At 54.1% G+C, this 26460-nt stretch overlaps 1 protein-coding gene across 2 annotated transcripts in view; it reads right to left on the bottom strand.

Moving 5' to 3' along the window:
- The window catches only part of LHX2 (LIM homeobox 2), a 55755-nt gene extending 30138 nt beyond the window's left edge, over positions 1-25617 (bottom strand). The window contains exons 1-3 of one of the 2 annotated variants that reach the window (XM_083485955.1): positions 24064-25617; positions 9114-9319; positions 7741-8117 (exon numbers count right to left, since the gene is read on the bottom strand). In XM_083485955.1, coding sequence (XP_083342081.1) covers positions 7741-8117; positions 9114-9319; positions 24064-24309 — 829 coding nt within the window. In that variant the 5' untranslated portion in view covers positions 24310-25617. Of the gene's footprint in view, positions 1-7740; positions 8118-9113; positions 9320-12044; positions 12276-24063 lie in introns of those variants that run through there. The other variant, XM_083485956.1, reaches the window with a different exon arrangement.
- Positions 25618-26460: the final 843 nt, after the last annotated feature.

The raw sequence follows: 26460 nt of genomic DNA, 5'->3' as shown, positions 1-26460 counted from the left end.
GAGGCTTCAACATTCCAGAAACAAAACAAGACTCTGTAGTGAATGTGCCAGACACCTTCTGTGGGGAGGGGATTCTGCAACTTAGGACCTGCCGCAGAGAAGACCCTCTTCTGTCCACCAGCCCCCTGGAGCTTCTGAGGAAAGTGGAACTACCGGGAGGGCCCTCTCTGCGGATCTTAATTCCCAAGGAAATCTGTAGGAAAGGAGGTGGCCTCTCATATATTTGGGGAATAAGTCATTTGGGGATTTAAAGATTAGCGTAAACACCTATACACAACGCCAGATCAAACCAGAGTCTGCTGTCATGGCTCTTAGTCTCCAGATGTAACCCTCAGCTACCCTCTGGGAAAGCAAGATAGCCACCCCTCCCTATTTTGCCCACTGAAAAGGTACGCTCTCCCCAAACCCTGAGGCTCCATTCCCAGCTCTCAACCCCGAAACGCACAGGAAGGTGTGTCCCCCATACTGCTTGGCATATCTGGTCTCAGAAAAGAAATCATACAAATGACGGGAGATGGCAGGAAATTTGACTTTGCTAGCAAAGTTTAGAACCACACAGGATCCTTAGCCTGCTTGATCAATAACCCTGCATAGTTCAAAAGTCTGCAAAGTAAAACCTGGTTTTGTTTTGTTTTGTTCCCCTCAATATACATAACAAGATCTGCATTGGCACATAAGTATTCTTGCGGGAGGCGATAAAATTGTGTATGACCCAAGAGGCAAACTTCAATGCAATGTCTGTGCAGTTGTGAATTCTGTGCGATGTTCCTGAAGACAGTGTGAGGAAATGCTCTAAAAGCGGCACTCCAGAGTTCTCTCTTCAACACTGCAAGCAATATTGTGACCATAGAATGCAGCTGTTGGGGTGGGGGCCAGGGCATGTCTGGAGCCAGTCCTTGAGCCGCCCACACCACCTAAACATACCACAGCGAAATCCCAGCCCTGTCTGTCTGATGTAAAAGACTAGAAGCTACTTGCAAACATCTTGCATGTGGTATATTGCACCCAGTACCCTGTTGGACCTTTAAAAATGCTTAGGATTAGTCATAAGAGGGATTGCCTTGCTTATTCCACAGCAGACAAAAAGGAGGTGATTACATGAACAAAACAGAATTTGCTGAGTTAGTCCATGGGGGGGGGGGGAGAGAAAATGCATTTTAAACCTCTGCATAAAAGTACTGTATATATAAGACTGAATTTTGGATTAAAACAAATAAAAAATAGGGGAGATGTGTGTCAGAATGAGCATATACTCCCCTGAGAACTAAGGATCTTCACCACAGCAAACTGAAATGGATTCCAAATGTCTTTTCCCGAGGCCAGGAGCCTTTTCCACAAAAGAGGCTCCCCTCAGTGTCACATGGCTGATCATTAGTTCCCTGTAATAGAAAGCTTAATTTCCCTTTCACCTGACATTGCTCAGGCAAGCAGCCTGGGATGTGGGAAGCAAGAGGCACGCAGTTGATCTTGCCTTCTGTGAAGGAAATGGGCAAGCAAGCAAGATGCTTATGAGTTCACAATAAATATTGCAATTTCTTCCACCTACGAAAGGAAACATTCCTTCTTCCTTTGTGGCAGTATGATTGTCCAGACAACAGTGGGGCTGGAGAACCACTTTGCTGAAGGGGAGATGGCATTTAAATGAGCAAGAACCTAGACTGCAAAATCCTGGGGTGGGGTCTTTCCCCCCTCCCACAAAATCATTGTCACTGAGCTCTCCTTGCTGCTGCCTCCAAAGGTCTCCCTACTAGGATGACAACCATGTTGCACAGTGTGGGCAGCTGTATGAGTGGGGGGGAGGCAGCCTGGAACCACAGCTGAAGTCTGCATCCCAGTGCCTGCAATGCTTCTCCAGCCATTATGCTGAGTTCATGGAGTGTCACAGAATGGTCACCAACATTCCTTGGGGGAGGTACTGTCAGCCACACAGATGAGTAGCAAGCCCAGTGGTTCGCAAAGTGGGTGAAAGTGCCCCCTAGGGGATAGTGGGATTACCTGGGGGGTGCTAATCTGCAAGGGGGTGGCAGGTGGGAGACGCTGGATAGCTATCAGACTTTGAGAAGTTGGTATCACTGGCTCAAGTTCATCAGTTTTGTTGACTTAATTAAACAAAATAATTTTAATTAGATTTTGAATGAACATGCAATTAATTGTGACAGCCTTGAATTTTACTGTGCTATTGTCTTCCATAGCAGGCTGTGCTTTTTCTAGGGTGGCACAGAGGGCACTGGATATGAGTTTATAGAATCAAGGGGGTGGCCCCCCAAAGTTTGGGGACCACTGAGCTAGCCTTCTCTGGGAGAAGCAAAATAAGGAATCAAATTCCACATAAGGCTTGCATATTCTTGGCAAGAAGGAAATTGGTAGCAAGATGGGGAGGACAGCAAAACCCAAGAGATTGGATAGATTGACCTGGCAACTCAAAGGAGGTTAGACAGAGGTCTCCATCTGTGTAGAGACCCAGGACTCCCTAGGACTGGGGGCAGAGGTGACTCCCCCCCCTTCAGTGGACGTTAAATGCTAGCAGAAAAGACCCATTTTAAACCAGCTCCTTCCGTCAAAGTCTGCAAAGGTGACACATCCAAGGACTGCTGCCTCCTCTCAGAATCCATTCAATCAATTGTTCACTCTGTGTTTAATTGCCAACAAAACACAAGCCATCACGGAGGGAGAATAAGCACACACAGTCACAGACCATCTCAAATCAGCAGGTCCTCGGGAGACCTCCACTCAGAATGGCAAGACTTGGGCCAGGGAGCAGGCAAGTGGAAGCTGAGGTCTTCTGCACAAATCCCCACCACAGCTGACTGCTCTACCCACTAAAGAGTCCGTGTTCCTGACCTGCTTGCACCCTTAAAGAACACAATACCCAGCCGTGCTCCCCACGCACCCTTTGCTCCCCCTCCCTGCTAAAAAAATAATAAACCCCAAAGACCACGAACTGGTCACTTTTCTACCCAAAGCATCCCCACCAGCCTGCAAAGACAAAGAATTAATGAGGCCGTAGTTTAATCTTGTTCCCAGCGAATAGTTCCAGATGGGCACTTGGCCTGGTGGAAAGTGGGAGGGAGAAGACGAGTCAGCCTGAGCCAAGTTTAGGAGATAAGATTTTCCGGGGGGGGGAGGGGAAGGGGCACCCATCACCCACCCGCCCACTCCTGCACCTGGAAGGCTTGAGCTGAAAACAAAAAACAAGTCCGGCTGTGGATGGGCACTGCAGATCAGAAAAGGAAGACGGTCGTTTAGGGATTTAAACTTTTTCAGTAAAATAGATTGAGAGAGAGAGAGAGAGACCTGTGTTAGCACCCATAGCACCCCCCCCCCCCCAGCTCACAAATTTTGCCCACCGTGCTTTGGATTAAGTAGAGCAGTGCACTCTGAAAGCCTGCAGAGTCATCCGCATGACATGTGCAACACCACTTTCACAGGATTGCTCCCAGCTCATCTCTGCTGCTTAAGATAAACATTCTCAACACAAAGTGGCATTGCATAATGAAGGAGTGGGGAGGGGGAACTTTGGCCAGTTTGGGAGCGGGGTTCCTCTGTGGAGATAACATCCCTTTTCCACCAGTGTTGCCACAGGCTCTGGGAACCCAGGCTTTTCCATGGCCAGTCAATGGACAGCTTGCTTGCAACACCTGGAGAAGAATGTTGTGGGGAGCAGTGGGTCTTGAAAGGCAAGAGGCAACTGGGGGGGGGGGGAGGCATAACAGAAAGGACTGTGGGAAAGCCTTGCCCCAACTTTAGATATGGCTGCCTGTGGCTTAGTAGGAGCCTGGAAACACACCCAGACAACCCACCCACACATACCCCCTACCAAGACAGGAGCATCTGGAACCGCTTGGGAAAACTGAGCTGCAGAACTTGGCTTGGCCTCCGCGGAACAGCCTGCTCTTCACATAGTCCCTCCAATTGCCGCTCCAGCCACTGGTGACCACTCTACTCAGCAGTGTGGCCTAGATGAAGATCCAGAGCGGCGCTCTGCTCATGTTCATGCCCTCATTTGTCACAAGCCAACCCTTTCCCCACCCCCCAATTGCTTAGATGTGATTGGCTTCCAGTTCAGGTCCATGCCAATCCCCACTCCCCCTGCCATGTTGCTGGACTCGGAACTCCCATCAGCCGCAGAATGGCCCAAAGCCAATGGGCACTGGGGTCCAACACCAATCTGCGTGGCCCCAAGCTCCCCAGCTCTAGTTTAGCTGGAAAGCCCAAAGTGTGGGTGTTGTTGCCCCTTTCTATACGTCCCACAGCCTCACTGCCACCAGCAAGATAGAGCAGTGGCTCTTCACTTAGGCAGCTTTAACCAAAGATTTAGCAAGTTTCTGGAGGGGAGATAAATGTGCAAACAGGGAGTGCTTGGATGGCTGGGATCTCATAGGCACTGCATTTTAAAACATGCCAGGTCACTGTAAGCAAAGTCCTTTCAAAAATTGCTTAAAGCGGGCGTGGAATATGGGTCCCAATGCAAAAGACTGGACCTCAACCTCCTATGTCATCCTCTAACAACACCCCCAGGGGCCCTCAGCTAAGCATCCCAGAGAGGCATCTGGCTACAATGGCGTCATCATGGTCCCCCTCAAGGGAAGAGGAGGGGGCTCAAACGCAGCCTGACTAGCCAGCCACATTTTTTTAAGTGAAGACAGTTACATCCAAAGTCCAAAATGACTAAATGGCACCACTGCTGAGCTTTTCTTCAGCTGAAATGGAGGTGCTGGGTTGAGATGGATCTGGAGAGGTCAGACCCAGGAAAACTGGTATCATGTTCACAAGCAGGTAGTGGGGGGAGAGCCAAAGCAAGGTGAGAGTGGGGCCCAGCAACCAACCTGCTGCTCTCATTGTGCATATGAACTAGAGAAGGGGATGTGGCCTTTGTGAAGTACACCCATCTCTCTCACACTACTCATCATCATCATCAACAACAACAACACTGCACTGGCTCCTGTAGAGAGGGGAGGGGGAGGGGGAGGGGAGGGGGAGGGTCAGCATCAAAGGGGTGGAAGGTTGGGGAATGTTCACCCTTGTGCCCATTTCTCCAGACCCATATATTTTATCCAACTCAGTTTGCATTTTCTGCCAATAACTGAAAGTGGGACACAGAATGTCTAGGTGTTGACACACCTGATTAAAACATTTTTGTTTAGGCAAGCCTACCCAGACATGCAGATACTGACACCTTTAAATCTCTCCTTAATTTACTCCTGGTTATATATATATATATATATATATATATATATATATATATATCTTGTTTGCAACAGTATTTTATTGATATTCTCAAAGTTTCTTGTGAACCGCTTAGAAGTTTTTGTTACAATTAAGCAGTATATAATTATTTTTAAGTGACGATAAAGGTAAGGGCAGGGGGTCCTCTGGTCTCTGCATCCTGAAGGTGGGCAAGGAACCTAACTGCAAATGCTCAGTTGCTACCATGGGCCTGAATTATAGGAAAGGGCCAAGGGTGTCCCAGGGCAAATAGGAGGTTTTGGAAGCACCTTTGGGTTCACCCCCCTTTCTGGCAGACCTCTCCTCCTGCAGCCCCAGCCCCAGCCCCACCCCCACTGAGAAGAAAGTACCCTGTTGACCAAGGATTGATGTCCTGACTTGTAAAGAAGACCCCTTTGGCTTAATGGGCCTTGCTTCCGAGTAGGCACATCCCCCCACCTTTAAAAAGGCGTGGTGCCAACCTTACACACTGGCTGTAAGAAGGGAAATAAAGAGTGGGAAGATCCTAGCTCCCAGACACCCCCCCCCCTCAAACCCTGGAAGGTAGGGGGGGGAGAGAGGGAATAGGTCCTGCTTGGGCAGCAGAGGAGGCCCCCTCCTGAAAAAGCAAGAGAGCAGCAGCTCTGAATATGGACAGTCCCCCTCCCCACTTTGTCACATCTAGATTTCAGAAGAGAGAACATTGGGCAGGAAGCTCTTCCCACACTACAAGTTGCTCAGCTACCTGAAATTGGGGGTGTGGAATTTACAGTCTCAACTCAGCACCTTACCTGGCAATGTCTGTGCAGAGGGAGGGGCTACTAAGAGTCCCTCCTTAAAAGCTTTACACATCTGGGTAGGGACAGTGAAGAAGTAGCTATTGTACCCATAGATGCACCCATGCCCTGGTGGAGCCCCCAGTCCACAAGCCCCCTCCCACTCTCCAACAAACCCCTGTCTTATATTATTATTCATTAGGCTTCTTCCTCACTTGTTACCTAAAGGTCCCTCGCAACGCATTAAAAATCAATCACAGATACATTATAATATTAAAGAAATATAAAATACCTATCATTCATCAATATCTAAATATCGCATACATGCACGCACGCAAAATATATCCCCTTCTCCCTTAAACACATATTTTTGCGAGGAAGGGTGAACTCGGGACCACAAAGCGCCCTCGTGTAACAGCTGGGGGAGGGAGGAGGCTGCCGCCGAGAAAGGGTTAGGAGGGGGCTGTTTTTGAAGCCCCGGACGCCTTTCTAAGCCGCTTTCCACTTGTCACAGCCCATCGCGTCTCCGGGACCAAAAAGCCGCAGGTCCCGCCGCCGCCGCCGCCCCCACGCTGGGAAGGAGAGGCAAAGGCCGCAAGAGACCCGCCGGAAGAAGCTCCAGTTTGCTGGGTAATTTAGGTTCAAAAATACCAAGTTCGGCGCATTGGGGAGATGAGGCGTTCCCAATAGTTTGGCGAATAATAATATTGTTATATTTATAAAATATAATAACAATAGTAACAATGGAGGAAAACTGTTAAATCAGAATTTTCTTTTAAAACGAAAGTGATAATGCAAGTCATTTCTTTTGGGTAGATGTGATGGCCTTTTCAGAAAGAAACTCCATTCGGTTCGGGGTTTTTTTGTTCATGTTATATAAGGAAATTTAAACGAAAACGAAACAGCTTTCTAAATTCTCCCTGCTACCGCTTTAGCGTACCAAAACTTCAGATCGCAGCCTTTCCCAGCTCCAGCAACCCCTCTCCGCGTTATTTCTGGTCCCGTCGCTTAAAAGGAGCTCAAGAAACACGTCGAAGTTTAGCGGCGGCTGGAAAAGGAGGACGCGCCTTCGCGGAAACTACCATTCTCTGAAGGAACGCAGATCTCGGGGTCTCGTTTGTCGGGGAGGAAGGGAAGCGAAGCCTTCTTCCCCAGGGATGCCAGCAACTCATTTTAGGAGGTTCCACCCTGCTCCCCCCCCCCAACCTCTCATATTTGCTCTGCCAGATACAAGAGATTTTCAGGCGCGGAGAAAGGTCCCGGGTTCAAACAGCTCAGAGCGCGCGAAAAGCTTGTTTTGCAGCACCAGCGTTTCATAAGCAGCCCCCTCTGCTTTACAACACCCCCCCCAAAAAAAAGAAAAAATAATCCAACATTCTGAGCCCATCCTTTGGAATCATGCCTTTTACTCTGCCAGCCAATCCGAAGTGGCTCCCCGCAGCTGCTTTTTCCCCTACTCCGAAGTCGCGCCCCTTCCCTGAACCATTTTGCGCGCCTCCGGTTTCGGGTTGGGATGCCCCACACCCTTCCCTGTTCGGCGCAAAAACGGCGCAACTGGGCTTCATCCAGCCCCTGCAAAAGCTGAGCAGTCACACGCCCGGCAGAGCGCCCCACTCAACCCCCTCCATAGCACAACCAGAGGGGCTCCAAGGCGCCCCGATTTTCCCCCTCCAAGCACGCGCATTCTAAAAAGGCACCGCTCAGAACCCCCAGCTCCGACCGCCCCGTCGAGCCTCCCGGCACCGCCCGCTCCCTTTACCTGCGTTGTAGGCGGCCAAGTCAGCGCCGGGCCCGGGGCTCTTCCTCTTCCTCGGCCGTCCCTTCTGCACGGTGCCCACGCCGTTGTAGTAGGGCAGGCCGAGAGTGGCGGCGGCGCCCAGAGCTGGGCCTTTGCCGGCGGCGCCCTCGCCGTGGTTGAAGTGCAGCTGGTACTCGCCCTGGAGCAGCGCCTCGAAGTGCAGCCGGCAGTAGACCAGGTTGTCCTTCATGCCGAAGTGGTCGCCCGTGGTCAACATTTTGGCGCACGTCGAGCAGGTGAAACAGTTCAAGTGGTAAACCGATTCCCGGGCGCGCATCACCATCTCGGAGGCAGAGATGCCCAAGTGACAACGGGCGCAGCGCTGGACCGAGAATCTCCTGCAGGGAGGTCCAGAAAGAGAGAGGCTCAGGAGCGCAGTGGAGAGGGTCCCTGCTATCTTTAACATATATAGGGCACATGGACAGAACTATAAGGTCCCTTCTCGCGAGGTGCTTACAATCGCAAAGTGCGCTGAGAAACTATTGAGCAACCGAAGCAAGCGGCGTCAACCCCAAACTTCCCGGGAGTTTCAGCGGTCACGCACCCTTCACCCCTCCCCTCTCTTCCTACAAGTTATTTCCCACTGGTTTTTTTCCCTCCTTTTTTGGAGGGGGCACCTCTATGGAAAGTCAGGCAGGCCCCAAAGCCATGGGATCCAGTGAGCGGAAGGAAGAGGCGAGTGGTGAAGGGCTTTGCTTGAATGCCCGCTTAGATTTTGACCAGCCCAAACTTATTATGGATGAGGCCCCATTGGAGTGCACTACCACAGAAACGCAATACTCGCTGCAGCCATCCAGGATGCCCGAATTAAGGGGGCCTCGACCCGGCCTAAGCACTCTCTAGCCTGGCAGCCGCCGCCCCCATGCCTCCTCCTTCCCATAGTTAGGCAGGAGGCCGTGGGTACTTTCTGTAAGATTCAGGGGGCCGGGGCCTCTCGCTCCATTGAATGGAGAACTGAGCTCAGGCCATGACGCGCCTCCTCTCCAAAGGAGAGATTGCCAAATCAGGCTGCATTCGGGGCAGTGAACCTAAGAACACAGTAAGAGCGGGATGCTGGATCAGGCCGGTGGGGCGTCTAGTTCAGCATCCTAATCTCACAGTCCCCGACCAGATGCCTCTTCTGCAAAACCCGCGGGCAGGTTCGGACTCCTGCCTTTCCCAGTAACTGGCGTTCAAAAGCATTTACTGGCACGGCTGTGGAGGCACAGGCGCCGCTTAGCCTTCGTGGCTAGTAGCCATCGTGGCTAGTTGTGGTGGTGGGCTGAAAGTCGCAGCGGTCCGCGGCCGGGCCTGCCCTGCCTGCCCTGCCCTCCCCCTCCGCCCGGGGGCTTTACCTGTAGTAGTCCTCCTTGCAGTAGATGCTGCCGTCTTTACTGAAGCAGGTGAGCTCCGACTCCAGGTTGAGTTTACACTCGCAGCATTTGAGGCAGCGCATGTGCCATTGCTTGTCCACCGCCAGGAGGTAGTAGCGGTCCGAAATCTTCCCCCCGCAGCCCGCGCACAAGGCGGCCCTCTCGCTGCTGATGGAGGGCATGGCGTGCTGCGGAGGGAGGGAGCAGACAGACAAGGCGCGCGCTGATTAGGGAGCCGGACGCCGAGGAGGCCCGGGCGCGGAGTTCAGCCCCCAGGCCTTTCTCGGGTTCGTCTCCCCTTCCTTGTTGAAGCAAGGGCCGGGGACAGGGGGTCCCACCCCGGGACGGGAAGAGAGAAGAGGGGGGTTGTTGTTTTTGGGGGGGGTTGTCAGCCACAAAAAGCACCGCTCCCGCCCTCTCGCCCAAAGGAAGCGCTCTTGGGGGCCTGGCCCGCGGGAGCTGCCCAGACCAGAAGCCCAGGCTGGGTGGGGGGCGGTGGGGGGGAGAGAGAGAAACTGCGAAGCCAAAGAGCTAAGAGGGAAAGCGCTTCTCTTCCCCCCCACCCCACCCCACACGCCTAGAATGAAGCCGCACCTCAGTCCAGGCCCACCAAAACGGCCCCTGGGAGAGAGGGAAGGAGGGAAAGGTGGGATTAGTGAGAAGGAAGAAACCGTTGAACCCGTCCTTTCTCCCGCTCTCAATCTGGATTGTGCCACACCGAGGGAGGGGTGCGAAATGCGGTGCGGCGGGGAGAAGAGAAGCAACGCAAGGCTAAGGCCGGCGGGGGAGGGCAGGGCTGCAGAGCAGGAGAGGTTTGGCTGCGAAACTGGAAGAAAATAAAAATCTGAGGGTTTAAAAGGAAACGTAATCGACGGACATCGCAGCCCGATCTTAAATCCTTGCAGAATGAAACATAAACAAGCAGTGATTTTAAAATGCATTACATTGCTTACGAAAAGAATAAATAAAAATTAGTAGTAAACAAATCTCGGACTGTTTTAAAGAAAGGGGAAAGGAAAAAGAGAAGGGAGTTTCTAAAGCCGCTTTTGCACAAAACACACGCAAGTCTTCCTGAAAGCACTTAGATCCTCAGCCGCTTAGGGCTGCCAGCTGACCTGCGCTTGCTTGGGAGTAAACCCCACTGAGCTCGGTGCGACTTCCTTCAGAGTAAACATGCGCAGCATTTTCAGCCCTGGGCTTAAGGCGCAAAACATTTCGATGCGACATGTGGCGCGATCCTGTGCGTGCCTACTAGGAAGTAAGTCCAAGCGAGCTGAAGCGGGCTTCCTCTCCAGAAGGAATAGGATCGCTGCCTAAATCCGCGTCTGCTTCGCTATCCCTCTTTAAGTCAAACGAATGAACGAAATGCGTGTTCAAATGCCCAGTCCTCGCCTTCTTGCGCTTGTTACAAAACAAACAAATGTCCCAAGTTTTGTTTCATGTTTCCCCACACAAAAAAATTACATTTGCAAATTGAACCCAGCTGGGTTGTTGTCTTTGTGGAGTCCCTTTAGTTCCTTAAACTAATGCGTAAAAATGAGAAGAGACGGAAAACAGGGGCCGAGGCTTGGGGAATTCTCTTAAAACCGCCCCTCTTAAGCAACCCCAGAATTTCGGGCATCGGGACACCCGACGGCTAATTTATCCAATTTCTGAGTTATCCGTTCCACCTTTGAAGAAAAGCATTTTTAAAGAGCAAAACGGGGACAAACACCCAAAAATAAAACAAAAAAAGAAACCCGATTTTAAAAAAATAATAATAATAAAGCAAAGAAATAATTCCCGCTCTATTTCTTTTCCACTTAGCAAATTCCAAAAATATCCGAAATCAAAACGGGAGGATAGTGACTAAAAAGGCGACTGCAAATGTCATGTTCTGATTAATATAAATCGGTTCCTCTCCATTTTCAATAAAATCCCAAAATAAAATAAAACACATAAAATCGGTACAAGCATTTATTTATTGTTTCCCAGGCCTGAGCGTGGAAGCGCCAGCCTGCAACCGAGAAGGGTTCGGATCCGTCGGCCCACCGGAGGCTCCCAGCGCCTCTGGCTCCCCACCCTCGCGACAGTGGGCGAAAGAAGGAAGGCACAGAGCGGGTAAGGGGAAAGCACGTTGCTGAATGGTCAGTTTGTTTTAAACTAAAAAACAGGATAAACTAAAAAACGGTCTAATTTCCGCCCCATAAAAAAAGAAAAGAAATAAAGGCCTTTGCCGCTTTGAATATCTTGTGCGCAACGAGAATGAATTTAATCTATTTTTAATATATAGTTTTTTATATAAATAGATAATTATATAGAGATATTACTGACTTTACCTTTTTTTGTTTTAAATGGGGAATCAGAAAGACAGAAGGAAAGAAAGAAAAAGGAAGGAAGAAACATAATTTTAGTAAGCCAAAAAAATGAAAGAAAAAGAATTTTATTTATCAGCCAAAGCCACTCCCCCTCTTAAAATTATTTCTTAAACGAATGCATTTTATTTATTCACTTATTCACCCCTTATTGTTAGCTACTCCGAACCCCTGAAACGCAGGATCTTTCCCAGAAAAGCTGCTGCGCTTTTCCTCAGCACCAGAGTGAACCGCCTTGGCAGCCTCACTGTTCCCCCCATTTCCCCGATTCGGTTCCCTCCATTGCAAGTGGATTCTTATTATTTCAATGAATGCATATATTATTATTATTGTTGTATTATTATTATTTAAATGAATGCATATATATAAATGAATGCAATTATATATGTAATGTATATATATATAATTGCTCGGCCGCTGGGCAAATCTGGGGTTCCCCTGCCCTCACTTTCCCCAAACTTTGGGATCTGGGCCTTCCTGGGTGAGCCAGAGGGAAGCCACTGGCGCCTGCCCATCACCGGAGCAGCGGAGAGCGGGGTCTCCTTCTCGGCGGCCCTACCGTTTCAGTCTCGCCGCGGTCGATGGCGGAGCTGATGGCGGGCGTGTCGCCTTTGGCTCGCCGGTCCATCTCGTCGATGACGCCGTGCATCTCTGAGCCGGCCAGGCTGTGGAAGAGCATGGCAGGGCTGGGCTGGTGGCTGGCGGGCGCCGCTTGGGAGGTCCCGCGCTTCTCCTGCTCGTCCTCCGGCCGCTCCCGTTACTCGCGGTGAGGCCACGCCATGCCTCCAACGCGGCCGCGCCGTCTCGCCTTCGCTTCCTCCTTTCTGCCTGCCTGCCTGCCTGCCTGCCTTCGCGGTTGCTTTCAGTCCTCTGGCGAGGTCGGCTCAGGCCAGGCCAGTCGGCGGACGGAGGGCGGGATGGCGGGGTCGCTGGCTGGCTGGCTGGCTGGCTGGCTCAAAGCATCGCTGCTTGCCTCCTCGCCCCGGCGCAGCCCCGGGACGCCCGGACGGCGAGAGCTCCCGCCGCGCTTGGGAGGAGCGGGCAGCCGGCAGGAGGCCTACGGGCAGCGGCTGGCGCGAAGCTCCTGGACGGGCCGGATCCGCGGCGGGGCCGACCGGAGCACTTCTCTGCAGGGCAGGCGCAACGGTGGCGGAGGTGGCTGCTCCGGGGACCGAGGCACGGGGGAGGGAGCGAGCGAGCTAGCGAGCAACTGGCGGAGGGGAGGGCCAGGCCGGGCGACCGGGAGGAGGAGGAGGAGGAGGAGCCGCGATCCGGGCAGGAGTCGCTGTAGTCCCAGCCCAGCGCAAGGCTCCGCGCCTTTTCTAGCGTTGCTCTGACATCACGTCGGGCGCGGCGCCCATTGGCTGCTCAGCTCCGGGCCAGGCCCGGCCACCATGTGCTCGCGCGGGCCCGGAGAGGACGGAGGCCGTAGCCGCCGCCGGCCTGACGCGCGCAACCCAGGCGGGCACCTCGAGAGCTCTCCTTCCCTGGCCGCGCCGTCGGGGCCAAGCCCAGCCCGGCTGCGGCTTCAGTCAGAAGCGACCTGGAGTGAGGAGTGGCAGCGCAGCGGCAGTCTCCGCGGAAAGATCCTGGTCCGGGTAGAGACCCCCTCCGGCTCCTCCCCGCCACTCCCAGCCCTCCTGGGGAAAGCAGGGGGGGGAGGAGCTTCCGCCTGGCCCCGTCCTCGCAGGAGGAAGGCGAGAAGGGTCGTACTTTTAGACCCTCCAGGGCAGCCCCCAGAGGCTCCCGGGATGGAGCGAAGCCGCGCAAGCTGCGCTTTCTATTTCAGCACCCGCAGGGAACGGAACCTGCCAGCGCCCAGCAGCGCCCTGAGCATGATCCTCCGGGGGCCTTTCCCTCTGGGGACAGCTCCCCCAACAGAAAATGATGGGGAGAGGCGGGTGGAGAAAGAGAAGGCGGCAACAAACGTTGCAAGAGGGGTGCAAGGTAACGAATAACTCCTGAGGAAGGAATGGCTCATGGCTGGGGTGCGTGTCTGAAGGCAGCGGCTCAAGGCTATTCGTATGAGCGCAACGACCGTTTTACCAGCGACGTGCCCTTGAAGTGTTCAAGAACTTGCCCTACAGAGTTGGAAGCGCAGGTCCCATGAAGCCCCCTTTTGCCCGTTTCCCACATCTCTGAGGGCAGACGTCGCCCACCTGGTGCCCTCCAGGAGTTTTAGACTCCAACTCACACCCGCCCTGCCAGCAGGGCCTGCGGTGCTGGAGCGGGTGGGAGTTGTAGAGCCAAACACCTGGAGGCATCAGGTCAGCGAAGAGACAGAGGGTAGTTTAGGGATACCGACTTGTGGGGCATTCTGCTGGTTCTGTTTGTTTCTTTGCTTGCGAACTCGACCTTTCAGAATCCCAGGACTGCCTCCCTAACATTCGTATATTCTTCGTGACTTTTCCTTCCCTCCGCAAGGAAGGCATATATTAAATGTCCGTCTCCTAAAACCGGCGTCCCAAAATGCAGAAGGGGCTGAGACGAGTTAAAAGGAGGCGCCCCTTAAGCTGGAGTGTGGAAAGAACTGGGTTCACCACACCATGCCGCTCCTCACACACACCATGACTGGGGATCCCTCCCCCTTTTCACGCGGAGGAGCCCCTTACCAGCTGTTTGAGAAACCCTTTGCTTAAAACTAGGAAGTCAGTAAAAATGAATAAAAAACATTGTGGAAGGAAATTATGGAAAGAGAGAGAAGGAGGGACGGAGGAAGGAGATACGAAGCTAATTCTCCACTTGCCTTGTCCTTTTAGCCTTCCCACATGGGACAGACACGTTCCCCACGGGATCCCGTCCTGATCTCTGACCCTGCACATACTTGAGTTGCTTAAATACCCCCTTGGAGGTCTCAAGGCTGGACCCTGCAGCCTCTGCCCTCCCCCCCCCAGGACACGATCCAGGCTAACGTGCCCGCAAGGGAGAGCCCTCAGTGGGTTAAGCAGGCGCTGGGAACTCCGGCTCGCTTGACGCCCAGAAACCTGTCACTGATACCAACCAGCGTTTGACTGATCTCTGAGTCTTTTGCCTAGGGGGCAATGAAGTCCGACAAGGAAGGCTTTTGGGGTGGGCGGCCTGTGGGTGTCCAGAAAAGCGGGGTGAAGCAGGCAGTGGCATTACCTGGTCCCTTGGACGTTTCCATTTCCCCCGGGCCATGAAGCCACAGGAACATGGGAAGAGGCTCTGCACAAAATCAGCCACTGGCCCATCTAGCGCGGTATTAGTTACAGATAGGTAGCCGTGTTGGTCTGCCATAGTCAAAATAAAAAAAAAAAATCCTTCCAGTAGCACCTTAAAGACCAACGAAGTTAGTTCTTGGTATGAGCTTTCGTGTGCATGCACACGTGTATCTGAAGAAGTGTGCATGCACACGAAAGCTCATACCAAGAACTAACTTAGTTGGTCTTTAAGGTGCTACTGGAAGGAATTTTTTTATTAGCGCGGTATTGTCCACGCTGACTGACAGCGGCTGTCCAGGGTTTCAGGCGGGGGACATTACCAGCTGCTCTCCCGGGACTGAACCTGGGATCTCCTGCCTGCAAGGCCGTGCTCTGCCACTGAGCAGCACCGGGCCTTTTGGACCTGGGCCGCCTCCGCCCTTTGAGCAGGTGGAATGGATTTAGCTTAGGTGGACCTGACATAATCTGTAGAAAGGCGGGAGGGGACGGACACCTCCTGCTCCAAACGTGGTGGTGACAGCAGCAGCAGCAGCAGCTAAGCTGCAGCCAAACTCTCTGGGCGTTTTGGAAAGCAGCCCAAACTCAAGTGGGTAGAGGCAGACAGAAGGCATCTCCGGTTGGGGTTGAGGAAAGGCGCCTGTCTGGAACGACGGGCGGTCAGGGGCATCAACGCCGGGCTAGCACGACCTGCGCCTTGATCTGGCAAGGTCTGTTCGACAGTGGAACAGACTCGTTCGGAAGAATGGTGGGCTCTCCTCCATTGGGAATTTCAAGCAAAGGACGGGTTGCCATCTGGATGCTTCATGCATGCTTTAGTTGAGATTCCTGCGTTGCAGGGGGTTGGACTAGACGACCCCCAGGGCCCCTTCCCACTCCACAGTTCTGCGCTTCTAAGGCAGCTGCCCTCTGTTCTTGCCGGGGAGTTGTGTCGATTTGCTAGGTGCTTGCGCGCCTTATGTGTCCGGGGAGCAGCGCATCCCGAGGAACCGTGGACCGGCCCCGGAGCGCCCAGTGCGCGAAGCCTGCTCAATCGAGTCCCTCCAAACAGGGCAGGGTCCCGGCCTCAGGCCCCGCTAACGATCTCAGAGGGACTGGAGTCTATATTTTATGTAATTAGATTGATTTAATGCCTGGAAACAGCAACACAAGGGCTATAATTTAAGAGGGATGAGGGGCCCCCGAAAGCCCTCCTCTCCCCCCACCAGCTCCCTCTCCCACCCACCCCTCACTCTCATTATCTGCTTAAGTGAAGTGCGAGCACAAGAAGAGACACCCAGCGTGGAAAGGATGGATTGTAAGCACGCCGGATGCCTGGCAAGATCGCTCCTGACATCCCAGCGCCAGCTCACACCACTCAGGACCAGAGCAGCAGCAGCAGCAGCAGTGCCACCAGCAAAAATCTCGTTGTTGTTGTTTTTATTAGTGTTGTTTTTATTACTACTACTACTACTACTACTACTACTACTACTACTACTATTTCAAATACCTTTTTTCCAAGAGGAGCCCCTCCTCAGACAGCCACCCCCCTCCACCTGGTGGGAGGCGACAGGTGAGCGCCCGCCCGCCCGGCCCAGCCAGGGCCATCTGCCGCCTCGCAGTCCCCAAACGCCAGGCCCGCTCCCGCGACAGAAGCCAAACAAAGGGAAGTTTCCACCGAGGGAGGCGGAAGACCCTGCTAATTGCCGGGTTTCAGGTGGTCCCTCCGTCTGTCTGTCTGCTTGCCTGGGATGCCAAAGGGAATCGGGGCAGGGAGGAGACCCCCGGGGCCCCCTCCCATTCTTCCAGCCTAGGCAGCGGCTTGCAAGGGGAGGCAGCTCCCTGGCACAAACCCTAACTCCGGATTGAAAGCGGACTGTAGAGTCAGCTCCGGTTTCTCCGCTGCGGTGATAGGCCCGTTGTACGCCCAGACCCAACAAGGCAGTGAGGGGACATCGCGTGTCAATGGGGGGGGGGGTCACCTGAGTTTCCTCGTCTCCAGTTAGGTGTTTTCGCCCTTTTGTGTAAGAGAGTTCTTAAATGCTTTTAATGATAACCATAACAGCAACAACAGCAGCAACAATAACAAAAATAATTTACCCTACATCCGAACGAAACAGTTTTGCGCTAGGAGCGGCCCGAATGTAAGGCAGGTTGTAAATAATAATAATAATAATAATAATAATAATAATAATAATAAGTAGTAGTAGTAGTAGTAGTAGTAGTTAAGGTTAATAATAAGGAAGGTTAAGATCTTCCTCTCCCCTCTTCTTCCTTCCTTCCTTCCTTCCTTCCTTCCTTCCTTCCTCTAACCCCTCCCTCCCCCCAACTCTGCTCTGCACAAAGTTTCTTTTCCCACCAGGGTAAGATTCGGCGATGGAGGAGAAGGGTCCTTCCCGCCCCACTCGCAGGAATAAATTGAGACAATAACCGAGAGCGTCTCTCCTTTTCCATTTTTGCAAACAGGATAACAGCTCGCGAATGGAATGGAAGCCGTAATTCGGCGTGGAAACGCCCAGGCTGCTGCTAATGAGTGGATGAATGAATTACAAACAAGGTGCTAAATCGTATAGGTCGGTTGCGTGGCTTCTATCCCAGGAGGAAGTTTATTCTGGAGGAGCGCAGGGTCGAATCCTGCTCTGCAGCCGCCTCCATCCCAGCCCGCCCAGCTTCGCCTTCCTTGTGCAACACTCTCCCCCCCCCCCCGCCGCCAATCGTGTGTCCTAGTCGGGGAAGAACACGACATTTTAGGGCGATTTGAAAAGCTGTCAGTCATGGCTAAATCAGCTCGGATCGTCCTCCATCCTGCGCCGATAAATTAGGTACAGTAATTAGATGCCAGGAGGAGGTCGAGGAAGGCCGAGGGCTTGGAGTCGAGCCATCAGGAAAAGAAGGGGCTCAGCAGCCAGTGAGGCAGGCAGGATGAGGCCCCGGGACAGAAAGGGAGGAGGGGGTGTCCTGGCAGGGCTTCTAGAAGTCCAGGGCTTTTAAAGAAGCGCCCCTCCCAACACACACACCGCCTCCCTCCCTCCCTCCCTGCCTGCCTGCCTCTTTTTCTCCAGGTGTCAAAGAGGGAAGAGAAATCTTCACCACACGATCCTCTCTAGGGTCCTGTTAAATGCACTGAACTTAAAACAGAACAAGACACGTGAAATACGGGTTTTGAGCGCGCAATGTCAGAAGCGTAAAAAGGTTGGAAGTCTTTCTCTCTTCCCTCCTCCCCCCCTTTTTTTTTAAAAAAAGCAACGGGTATTATTAATATTGTATAAAATGCAACTGGAGCACAGAAAAAAGCGGGGGGGGGGGAGAAAAGAGCTGGATCTGTGGGGAAGAGGAGACCGGTTTCCTGTTCGGGTTTACTGAGGTTTCTGCGTGTGTCTGTTTCTGTCTGGAAGCTGCGCTTTTGCTCCAGGTGGGTCAACCCTTCCCCAGAGGAGGGCAGCCGGGCCGGCCGGGCGTATGGCGTGGGCTTTAAGGTTTTGCCAAAGGGATGGCAAAAATGTTCAATTTTAAAATTACTGTTATTAGTATTATTATTATTATTGCAGAAATAGCTGGATGGTAGAACATCTGCCTCGCACACAGAAGGGCCCCATGCTCAGTCCGCAATGGCATCCCTACCTAGGGCTGGGAAAGACCTCAGCCTGCAACAGGGGTGCTAAGTTGAATAAAATATTGGGGGGGGGGGAGAGAAGCCCCGCCCCGCATAATCGATCACATGACTGGGCACATCCACACTGAATGGCAATGCCCATCAATGGGGGGGGGGGCTTTACTGGGGGGAGGAGGCGAAGAGACCTCCGCCCCTAGAAGTTGGCTTTTATGCCCTGGAATCCTGGAGAGTGACTGCTGTCAGTCCGTGTAGACAATACTGGGCTAGATGGACCAATGGAGAAAGGCGAAAGAAATTGGAAAGAAGGGGGCAACGGATCGGTGCCTTCTGCAAAAGAAAGGGAGATATGGATTCCTGGGGAAGAGAAGGCAAAAAAAGAAAAGGAAAAAAGAGCTTAGGCGGGATTGTGCGTGTTCCCGATACTTGTAGCACAGCTAATTTTAAAATAAATAAATAAGTCAGCAAAAATTAACCACATTCCCACCCTCTCTGGTCAGACGCGAGTAGCCCCGGCAGAGAGAGAAGAAGGCAGGTCCGACGGCCGATTCAGCTGCTCCGCTACTGCTGCCCCGCGGAGGAGCCTCGCTAGCGGAATCCGCAGGAGACCTTTGGGGTCTCGTTGGGTTGCCGTCCGATTTCACAGCACCGCCTTTTCCTCCCCTCTAAGGGCCGCAGTCGAGACTGATCATTGCTACAAATCTGCAGAGGATTTAAAACGCCTTGTCTCGTCAGGCAGCCCGCGCTGCTGGGATCCAGGAGGAAGAGGTGCGTTGGGGATGGGGCTGTGCGCCCCCCCCCCCGTTTGGCTCTCCTTTACAAAGCAGCCGAAAGAAGCTACTCGCCCAAGCCTCTGCCTCAGCCCCGAGCGGACGGGGGGGGGTTTAAAGGGGGAATTGCCTTCCTCTCCTCATCCCTCTCCTCCCGTCCCCCTCTATCCCAGGCCCCACCGGGCTTCTCCATCCTGACAGTGGGGCACCCCCCTCTCTGCTTTCTCCACCTGGCTGCCAACCTAACCCAACCTTAGAATTAAAAAATGAATAAAATAAATAAATTTACGAGTTTCGCGTGAACCAATCGGAGAGGTCCGGAGGGCTGGGGCTCGGTTTTGGGTGGCTGGTGGGCTGCGTAAATATTGTGGCACAAGGAGGTGGGGGTGAGGGGGCGGGAAGCGGCCCTTCAGCAGAAGCCTAGGCAGGCAGGCAGGGGGCTAGACAGACAGGTGCCTGCCTGCCTCAGGTACGAGAGAAGAAGGCGAGCGAGGCAGGCAGCTTCCAGGTGTGAAGCAGGCAAATGGAAGGCCAATGGACGCCCGGGAAGAGGTCTTCTTTAGGTGGCCGAAGGGCAAATGTCAGGGCCGGCGATTGCGGAAGGGTCTTGGCCCAGGATCCATCTGGGGCGGGGGTTGCAGGATTAGGTGGAGGGGGTGGCGGAGAGGGGGTCGCTGCTGCGCTTTCACTTCTCCTGAACGAGCTGGAAGAGCACCGGCCCCAGTCCGCAAGGTCTCCTGCGCAAACCTTATTGACAAAATAAATGGAGGGGGGGCACACAAATATACCCCTCTCTCATCTCCTTTATTCCTTTTCTCCTGACACCCTTTTATTAGGGTGCGTTTTGCCTCGTGGATCTCTAAGCAGAAGCTTTGTTCACCCTTCCTGTCGGTTTATTTACATATATTTTTAGATATAAAGCAATATTTCTGTTTGTTCTTCGTTTTCGTTTGGCTGCGGAATCACGATTATAGCCCTCAGTTCGGAACAAATAAAACCCAATATCGATATGTTAAATGACGTGATTGGTTTAGAAGGAGTTTTACCATTACAAATAACATTTTGCTTTGTTTTCGCCCCTCTTCCCTCCGCCCAATAATCATATAAATTATCACCCCCGTTTTCTGTCGAAGAGGGGGCTCTTATCGAAGGTCCTCCTCTGTCGCCTTCAGCCGAGAAACCTCGCAGCCCCCGCGGGGTGGGAAACGGAAGGCGAAGGCCGCCTGGGGGGGAGGGGAGGCTCTGGCACCGCAGGCGGGTTGATGGGGACGGGGTCAACAACTGCACTGGGCCGAGTAGGTCCAGGCTCGCCCCACCCCCGCCACGCACCACCTTTTCTAGCCCATGCTGCCTACTCTCGATTTAATGCACTGAAATTGCGGGCCAAAAGGCGCCAGCCGATCCAGGACATCTTCCCCGATTCCCCTTCCATTATCTCTCTCTCTGTCTCTCCCAAGATCACCTGGTCATTGCATATTTATTCTCCATTTCCCCCAAACTGCCCTAATTGGAGCCTTCACCCTTTACAAACCGGTGGCTGACCCACCCTGCCCCAACTTCGCTTGTTCCTCTACGTCACACTCGCCGTCCTCCAACCCGCTCCCCCGCCCCAGCAATACCAGCAGCGTCTCTCCATCAGGAGCCCAGGAGCCTTCGACGGCAGTGCAGGGTCCTTCCCCAGGACTGGGGAGGGGGCAACCCGAAGGAAAAATATTGCCGAGGCAACGAGGGACCTAGTTGCCAGAGATCTTTGCAGGGAGCGCAGTTTCCCACCCCCACCCCCGCCACCTCTCTCTCTCTCTGCTCCCCGCACCCCAAGTTCTGACGCTGGCCCAGCGCGCTCACTTCTGTCTCGCAAGGAGCAATTAGCGGTTCTTTTAATTAATGAGCCATCCTCCGAACGGCGCAAAAACAGTTCTGGCAGCCACCGGCTCCTTCCGCTTAAACGGAGGCGAAGAGCTGCTCAAAGATGAGAAACAGGAGACTGAGAAGGCGAAGGGAGAAGAGGAGCCGGCCAAGGTGGGAGTCGCCACGTGGACCTTCGCGCGCCTGGGTCCGTCTCCGCGGCGAAGAAGGCCGGGGCAGACTGTGGCCAGAGAGAGTGAAAGGGGAGGGGTGCGTTGACAAGCCTCCCCGGGAAAGGGGCCTCCCCGAGCGCAGCAGGCTGAAGGAGACCCTCCTGCCCCGAGGTCGGAACCTTCTCGTCGAGGCCGGCAGGGACTGCTGGGTTTGGGAGCCCTCCTGATGGCCCCTTAGCGGTTCGCGTGCGTTTGGGGAGCCGAAAGAACAACGCGGGGAAGGGCTTTCTCGGGGTAGGGAAAAGCGGTCTGGATCCAGCCCGCCCCTCCCGCCTTTCTTTACTGCCAGCTTCTCTCACACCCACTGAAGTTATTTCAAAAATGATCTCTCCCTCCCTCTCTCTGTCTCTTTCTCTCTGGTGAAGAAGGGAGCAAAATGTGTTTTTCAGTAGGGGCTTTCGTCAGAAATATTGTTTTCAGCTCCCTGCCCCCCGCGACTCAGGAACTAACGAACGCGCGCGCACGCTCCGTCCAGAGCACAAGCGATGCACAGCCTCCTCGGGCGGCGGCTGCAGGGGAACCATCCCGAGCTGCGGTCTCCTCCTGCGAGGTGGGAGAGTTCTTCGAGAGAGCGCCCCCCACTTCCCGACACGCGCCCTGCACTTTTCACACAACCACACGGGCGCCTTCCTCTAGGCTCGTGGTCGGCGGGCCCACTGCCCAGTCAACCCTTCCTCTCCCGACGCAGGTCCTCTTCTCGCAGGCCACCCAAATAGGAGCCAACTCCTAGGGGCCGAGATCCCTTTGCCCCCTCAGTAAAATATTTGAGCCCTCCCCCCCAAAAAAAGTTAATGGGGATTGGCATTCAAATAGTGGGTGTGTGCAGTGCCATGTGATTGATTATGCGAGGCGGAGCTTACCTCCCCCCCCCCATTTCATTTAAGTTGGCACCCCTGCTTCTTAGACTGGGCAAGGGAACCCCTTTCCTGTCCCGGATCCCCACAGGGACACGGGTTGGCGCATGCCCACGTTACAAAAGCGACAACATGGTCAAGAGGGCTGAGTCAAGGGATGCCCCCTCCCGCGCAGATTCTTTCCTCGGCCACGCCCGTCTCTCCCGCCCCGCCCCGCCCCGCCCCTCTCGTCTCGCGGTCCCTTCGCAACCACATTTCTAATTATTCTAACGAGGAAGCCTGGCAGGGTGTTCCGGTCGCGTTATTCTTCTCCCACCCCCGCCAGTAGCACTTGCAACGCCGGCGCGTCCCTATATCTCTGACTAATGTGACGGGGGGCTCCGGAGGCAGGACGGCTCCCCACTTCATCCCTCTTGCGTATTTGGGGGAATCAGAACCCAGCAGCGCCGGATCAGTACCCACCGGCTGCCCCACAACCTTCGGCTGGAAGCTTGAGCTCGGCAACATGGTCCTTCGGGGTGGGGGCTCGGCGTTTCCAAAAGTGCCCCGCGGCAGGCTGGCCGGGCCACGGGCCCTCAGAGGCGCGCAAGGCCGGGCAGCGAAGCGAGGGCGTCTGCAGGCAGCAGCCTCACAACCAAATTGGCCTGTTCTGACTCCCGCTTGCAGAGCCTCCCGTCCCTTCGAGATAAGTGGACTAAAAGCGCTGCAACCGCGTCAAGCGGAGGAGAAAAGGAGCCGAGATCTCCCTCCTCGCCTCGTGTCTTATTTTCTTCCTTTCCCTCTCGCTCGCTCCTTCCTTTCCGCGCCAGGTCTGTGCTGAGTGGGCTCAGTGAGCGCGCGGAATTGAGTGAGGAGCCCCGGCTAGGACACCTCCGTATCCTGCGCCCTCTCCCTCGGCCCCAAGCCCTCCTTCCCCGCCTCTACCCCGCTTCCTGCCTTCAGCGGAAAGCAGCCAGCTGCCCTCATTAGAGTCTCTGGGCAGGCGGGCAATCCCCTCGGGGCATTCCTCTCCCTCCCCAATCCCTTGGTCCCGGAGTGGGCTGGGACCTGCACCTTCGGAAGTCAGCTCCGAAGGAGGCAAGCGGAGGATTTCCATACAATGAATCAAGTGAGGAGGGGAGTTTGCGAGAGGACCCCTCCCTGAACAAAATAAAAACACCACCACGCCGGTGCCAAAATACAAGGGGGGGGGGGGCGTCGGCGGATTAGCTGCCCCAAAGGCCCTTCAGGGCTTCTGTCCCTCCAGAAGCGGAGTTTTGCAGAACCGCCACCCGCCGCTCACACACAAAACGGAAGCACGCGGAACTCACTATAGGGACCTAATCTTAAAGCATTATTTAGATGCTGAGAAAAATCCAAATTTTGGGGGTGGGGTGGGCGTGGAAAGGAGAGGAGAGGGAGCGTGGTCGAAGTGCGTGGAAGCCGTATAGAAGCGAAGCAAACACGGAAACCGCGACTTTCGCGCTATCTTGGTTGGGAGCACAAAGGTGCCTCTTTCTGGCAGGGGCTAGGAGGCGACCAGGGGGGCCCGAACCGCAGCATACCGCGCGCCTCCTGGGCGGCTAATCCTACCCCCGTGAGATCGGCACTGCAGGGAACAAAACCGAAGGCAGATAAGAAAGATTGAGCGGGAGGGAGGGAGGGAAGGAGGCAGCGGCACAAGAAACCAGCTCGGATGGGCTGGACGTCAGGTTAGGAGGCAAGGAAACCTCTCCCGGCCTGGCTGGAAAAGCACTTGCCCCGGAGGAGGAGGAGGTCGAGGCAGAGGGGGAGCACCTGCCCTGCTGGGTATCTAGGGGTCCCATCCCTACCCCCACACCCGCAGCCTGGAAGACGACCACCACAACAACAACCACCGCCACAACTGTCAGTTATTTCTTCCTTATTCTATGGAAACCAGCTCCCTGCCAGAGGCCCGTCAGGTGGTCGGAGGGAAAAGAAGAAGGTGAAAAAGCAGGACACGAAGGAAGGAATGAAATCCCACGAAAGAGGGAACAAGAGAGAGAGGGAGAAGGAGGAGAAGGAGCGGGCACAGAAAGGAGGAGAACATCCTCGTTTGCTCTGCTTGGGAGGCGGCGCGCCGTCGGCAGCGAGGGAGTCGGACCTACCCCGGCGGAGGAGGCACTGAGCCCCAGCGCAGCAGCGTCCGGTCCCTCCTCTCTCTCTCCCCCCGGCGGGGTGCCCACAACGAAGCGGCCCACGGGCGACTCGGGACCAGCATGCGCCGAGGAGCAGCAGTTATGCGGGCGGCGGCGGGGCACCAGCAGCGCCAGGCGTCTTGGCTGGCAGGAGGCACATCCAGCCCGCAGGCAGGCGGGGAGCAGTGCAAGGGGGAGGGGGCGCCGCCTGACCATCTCCCCCTCCCTTCCCGACGCGCACCTGAGCGCCGCCTTACCTGCCGCCGCCGCCGCCTCCTGCAGTCGCTGGACGACCAGGAGCCGCGGATCCAGCTCTATGGCCCAGATGCGGAGGTCGCGCCCGCCCCGACGGGACGCACCGTGGGGGAGACGGGGCGTGTGCGCGCAGCTCTTTCGCCCGCCTGCGCGCCCGGAGCGTGGCTGGAGGACCTGGGGGGCCCGAGCCCCACCTTCAGCTTAGGGTGAGGAGATCCCTGCCAAGCGTCAAAGCCAGCGGGGGTTCGGAAGCTGTCGGCCTCTGCTCATCCCCCCCCCACCTCCCACCCATTTGCCCAACGCAGCTCGAGCTTTGAAGACGGAGGAGAGGGCTGGCAAGGAAGGAGGTTCTAAAGATGGGGAGCAGGAGAGGGGTGATGAGGAGAGGGAGTAGGAAGACCCCAGCGTCCCCTGCTTGTTAGGGGTCATTGCCGCCAATAAGTTCAGGCTGCAGAACTGAAATCCCGGCATCAGCAGAGTTGGGAAAATATAAGTAACCCACGGAATTCTTTGCCGTTGGATGTTAAGAGTTGTAGGAGATCCAGAAAGAACAGACAAGTCGAATATTTCCTGTTTGCTAGAATGGACACTCTGCTGAATGTGGGCCCAGCCGGGATGACTCACTGTCAAACCTGGGGGAGCTGCTTCCCCTGGGTGCAGCCAGGTAGGCAGTGCCTTTTTCCTAAAAAAAAAATTTTTTTAAGGGTCCTCTCATTTTCCTACTCATATTGAAACACTGCCCCTCAATGAGGCCAAACTTAGATTCACAAAATGTTTAGGGGTATGCGTACACCTGCGTCCCCCCAGAAAAAAAGCACTGCAGGTAGGGATGGGTGTCACTCATATAAAAGTTACATCCATGTAAGTACCATGGAGTCTTTTGACCTCAGGCTCAACAACTAGCTGCATCTCTAGAGATGAAGTCAGAGAGTAGGAGAGCAAGAGAGAGAGATGGTGATGTTGCCAGACTTTTATATAAACTAGGGATGATAGGAACTGCAGTCTAAGGACATAGGAGGACCATAAGTTCCCCAGTAGAAGAAGGGTCACTTGCTTCAAATCTGGCTTCTGAGCATCTCAGAGTCCCTTGGCTGCAAGACGAGAGAAAACTTTGGGCTGATCCATCCCAATGGTTCTTAATCTTATGAGGGTGTGTGCATGTGCATGCAATAATATGCAGTTACTAGCACCTGCCTTCAGGACCCACAAGTATCATTTCCATGTTAATTGGAATATGGAACATTCTTGGGCTTGCTGATCGAACGGTTGGTGGTTGCTCCCGTTGCTCTGTCTCAGCTTCTGCCAACCTAGCAGTTTGAAAGCATACCAGTGCAAGTAGATAAATAGGTACCGCTGCAGCGGGAAGGTAAACGGTGTTTCCATGCGCTCTGGCTTTTGTCACTGTCCTCTGTGCACCAGAAGCAGTTTAGTCCTGCTGGCCACATGACCCGGAAAGCTGTCTGTGGAGAAATGCCAGCTCCCTTGGCCTGAAAAGCAAGATGAGCGCTGCAACCCCATAGTCCCCTATGACTAGACTTAACCGTCCAGGGGTCCTTTATGTTTACTTTTACCTTCAGGCTCTGGCTCACCTCTCCACTTTCAGCCCTACTGTGTGTCACCAATTGGGAAACAGAAAAGCAAAACACAGTTGTGTTTTGCTCTTGAGAATGGTCCAGACTGTGCCCACAATGGGGCCTCAGGAAGCCATTTTTTAAGGCATTGCAAAAAGAGGGAAAGGGATAGCGTAGATACAGGATTCCAGGTTCAGTCCCTCATGGCATTTCCAGGTAGGGCTGGGAGGTAGTCCTTGTCTGAAACCCTGGACAGCTGCTGGTGGTCAATGTAGATCAATACGGAACTAAATGGATCATTGGGTCTGACTCAGTAAAAGGCAGCTTCTTATGTCTCCTATGTAAACAGAGCATTCAATATATTTAAAAAGTGATGGTCTTCTCCAGAGTCAGCCCAAGACATTTCACTGCCTGGGATGAAGGACAAATTGCCCCACCACAACCATTCCTCATACAGCAGCTGACAGGGGTGGCAGATGAATCTGTGCAAACAATACAATGTCCTGCACTGCACCTGAAGGCAGCACCATCCTGGTGCTTC

This window comes from Podarcis liolepis, assembly GCF_965112155.1.
Source record: "Podarcis liolepis genome assembly, chromosome: Z".
NCBI lineage: Eukaryota > Metazoa > Chordata > Lepidosauria > Squamata > Lacertidae > Podarcis > Podarcis liolepis.
This window is presented reverse-complemented; position numbering and strand designations above follow the sequence as displayed.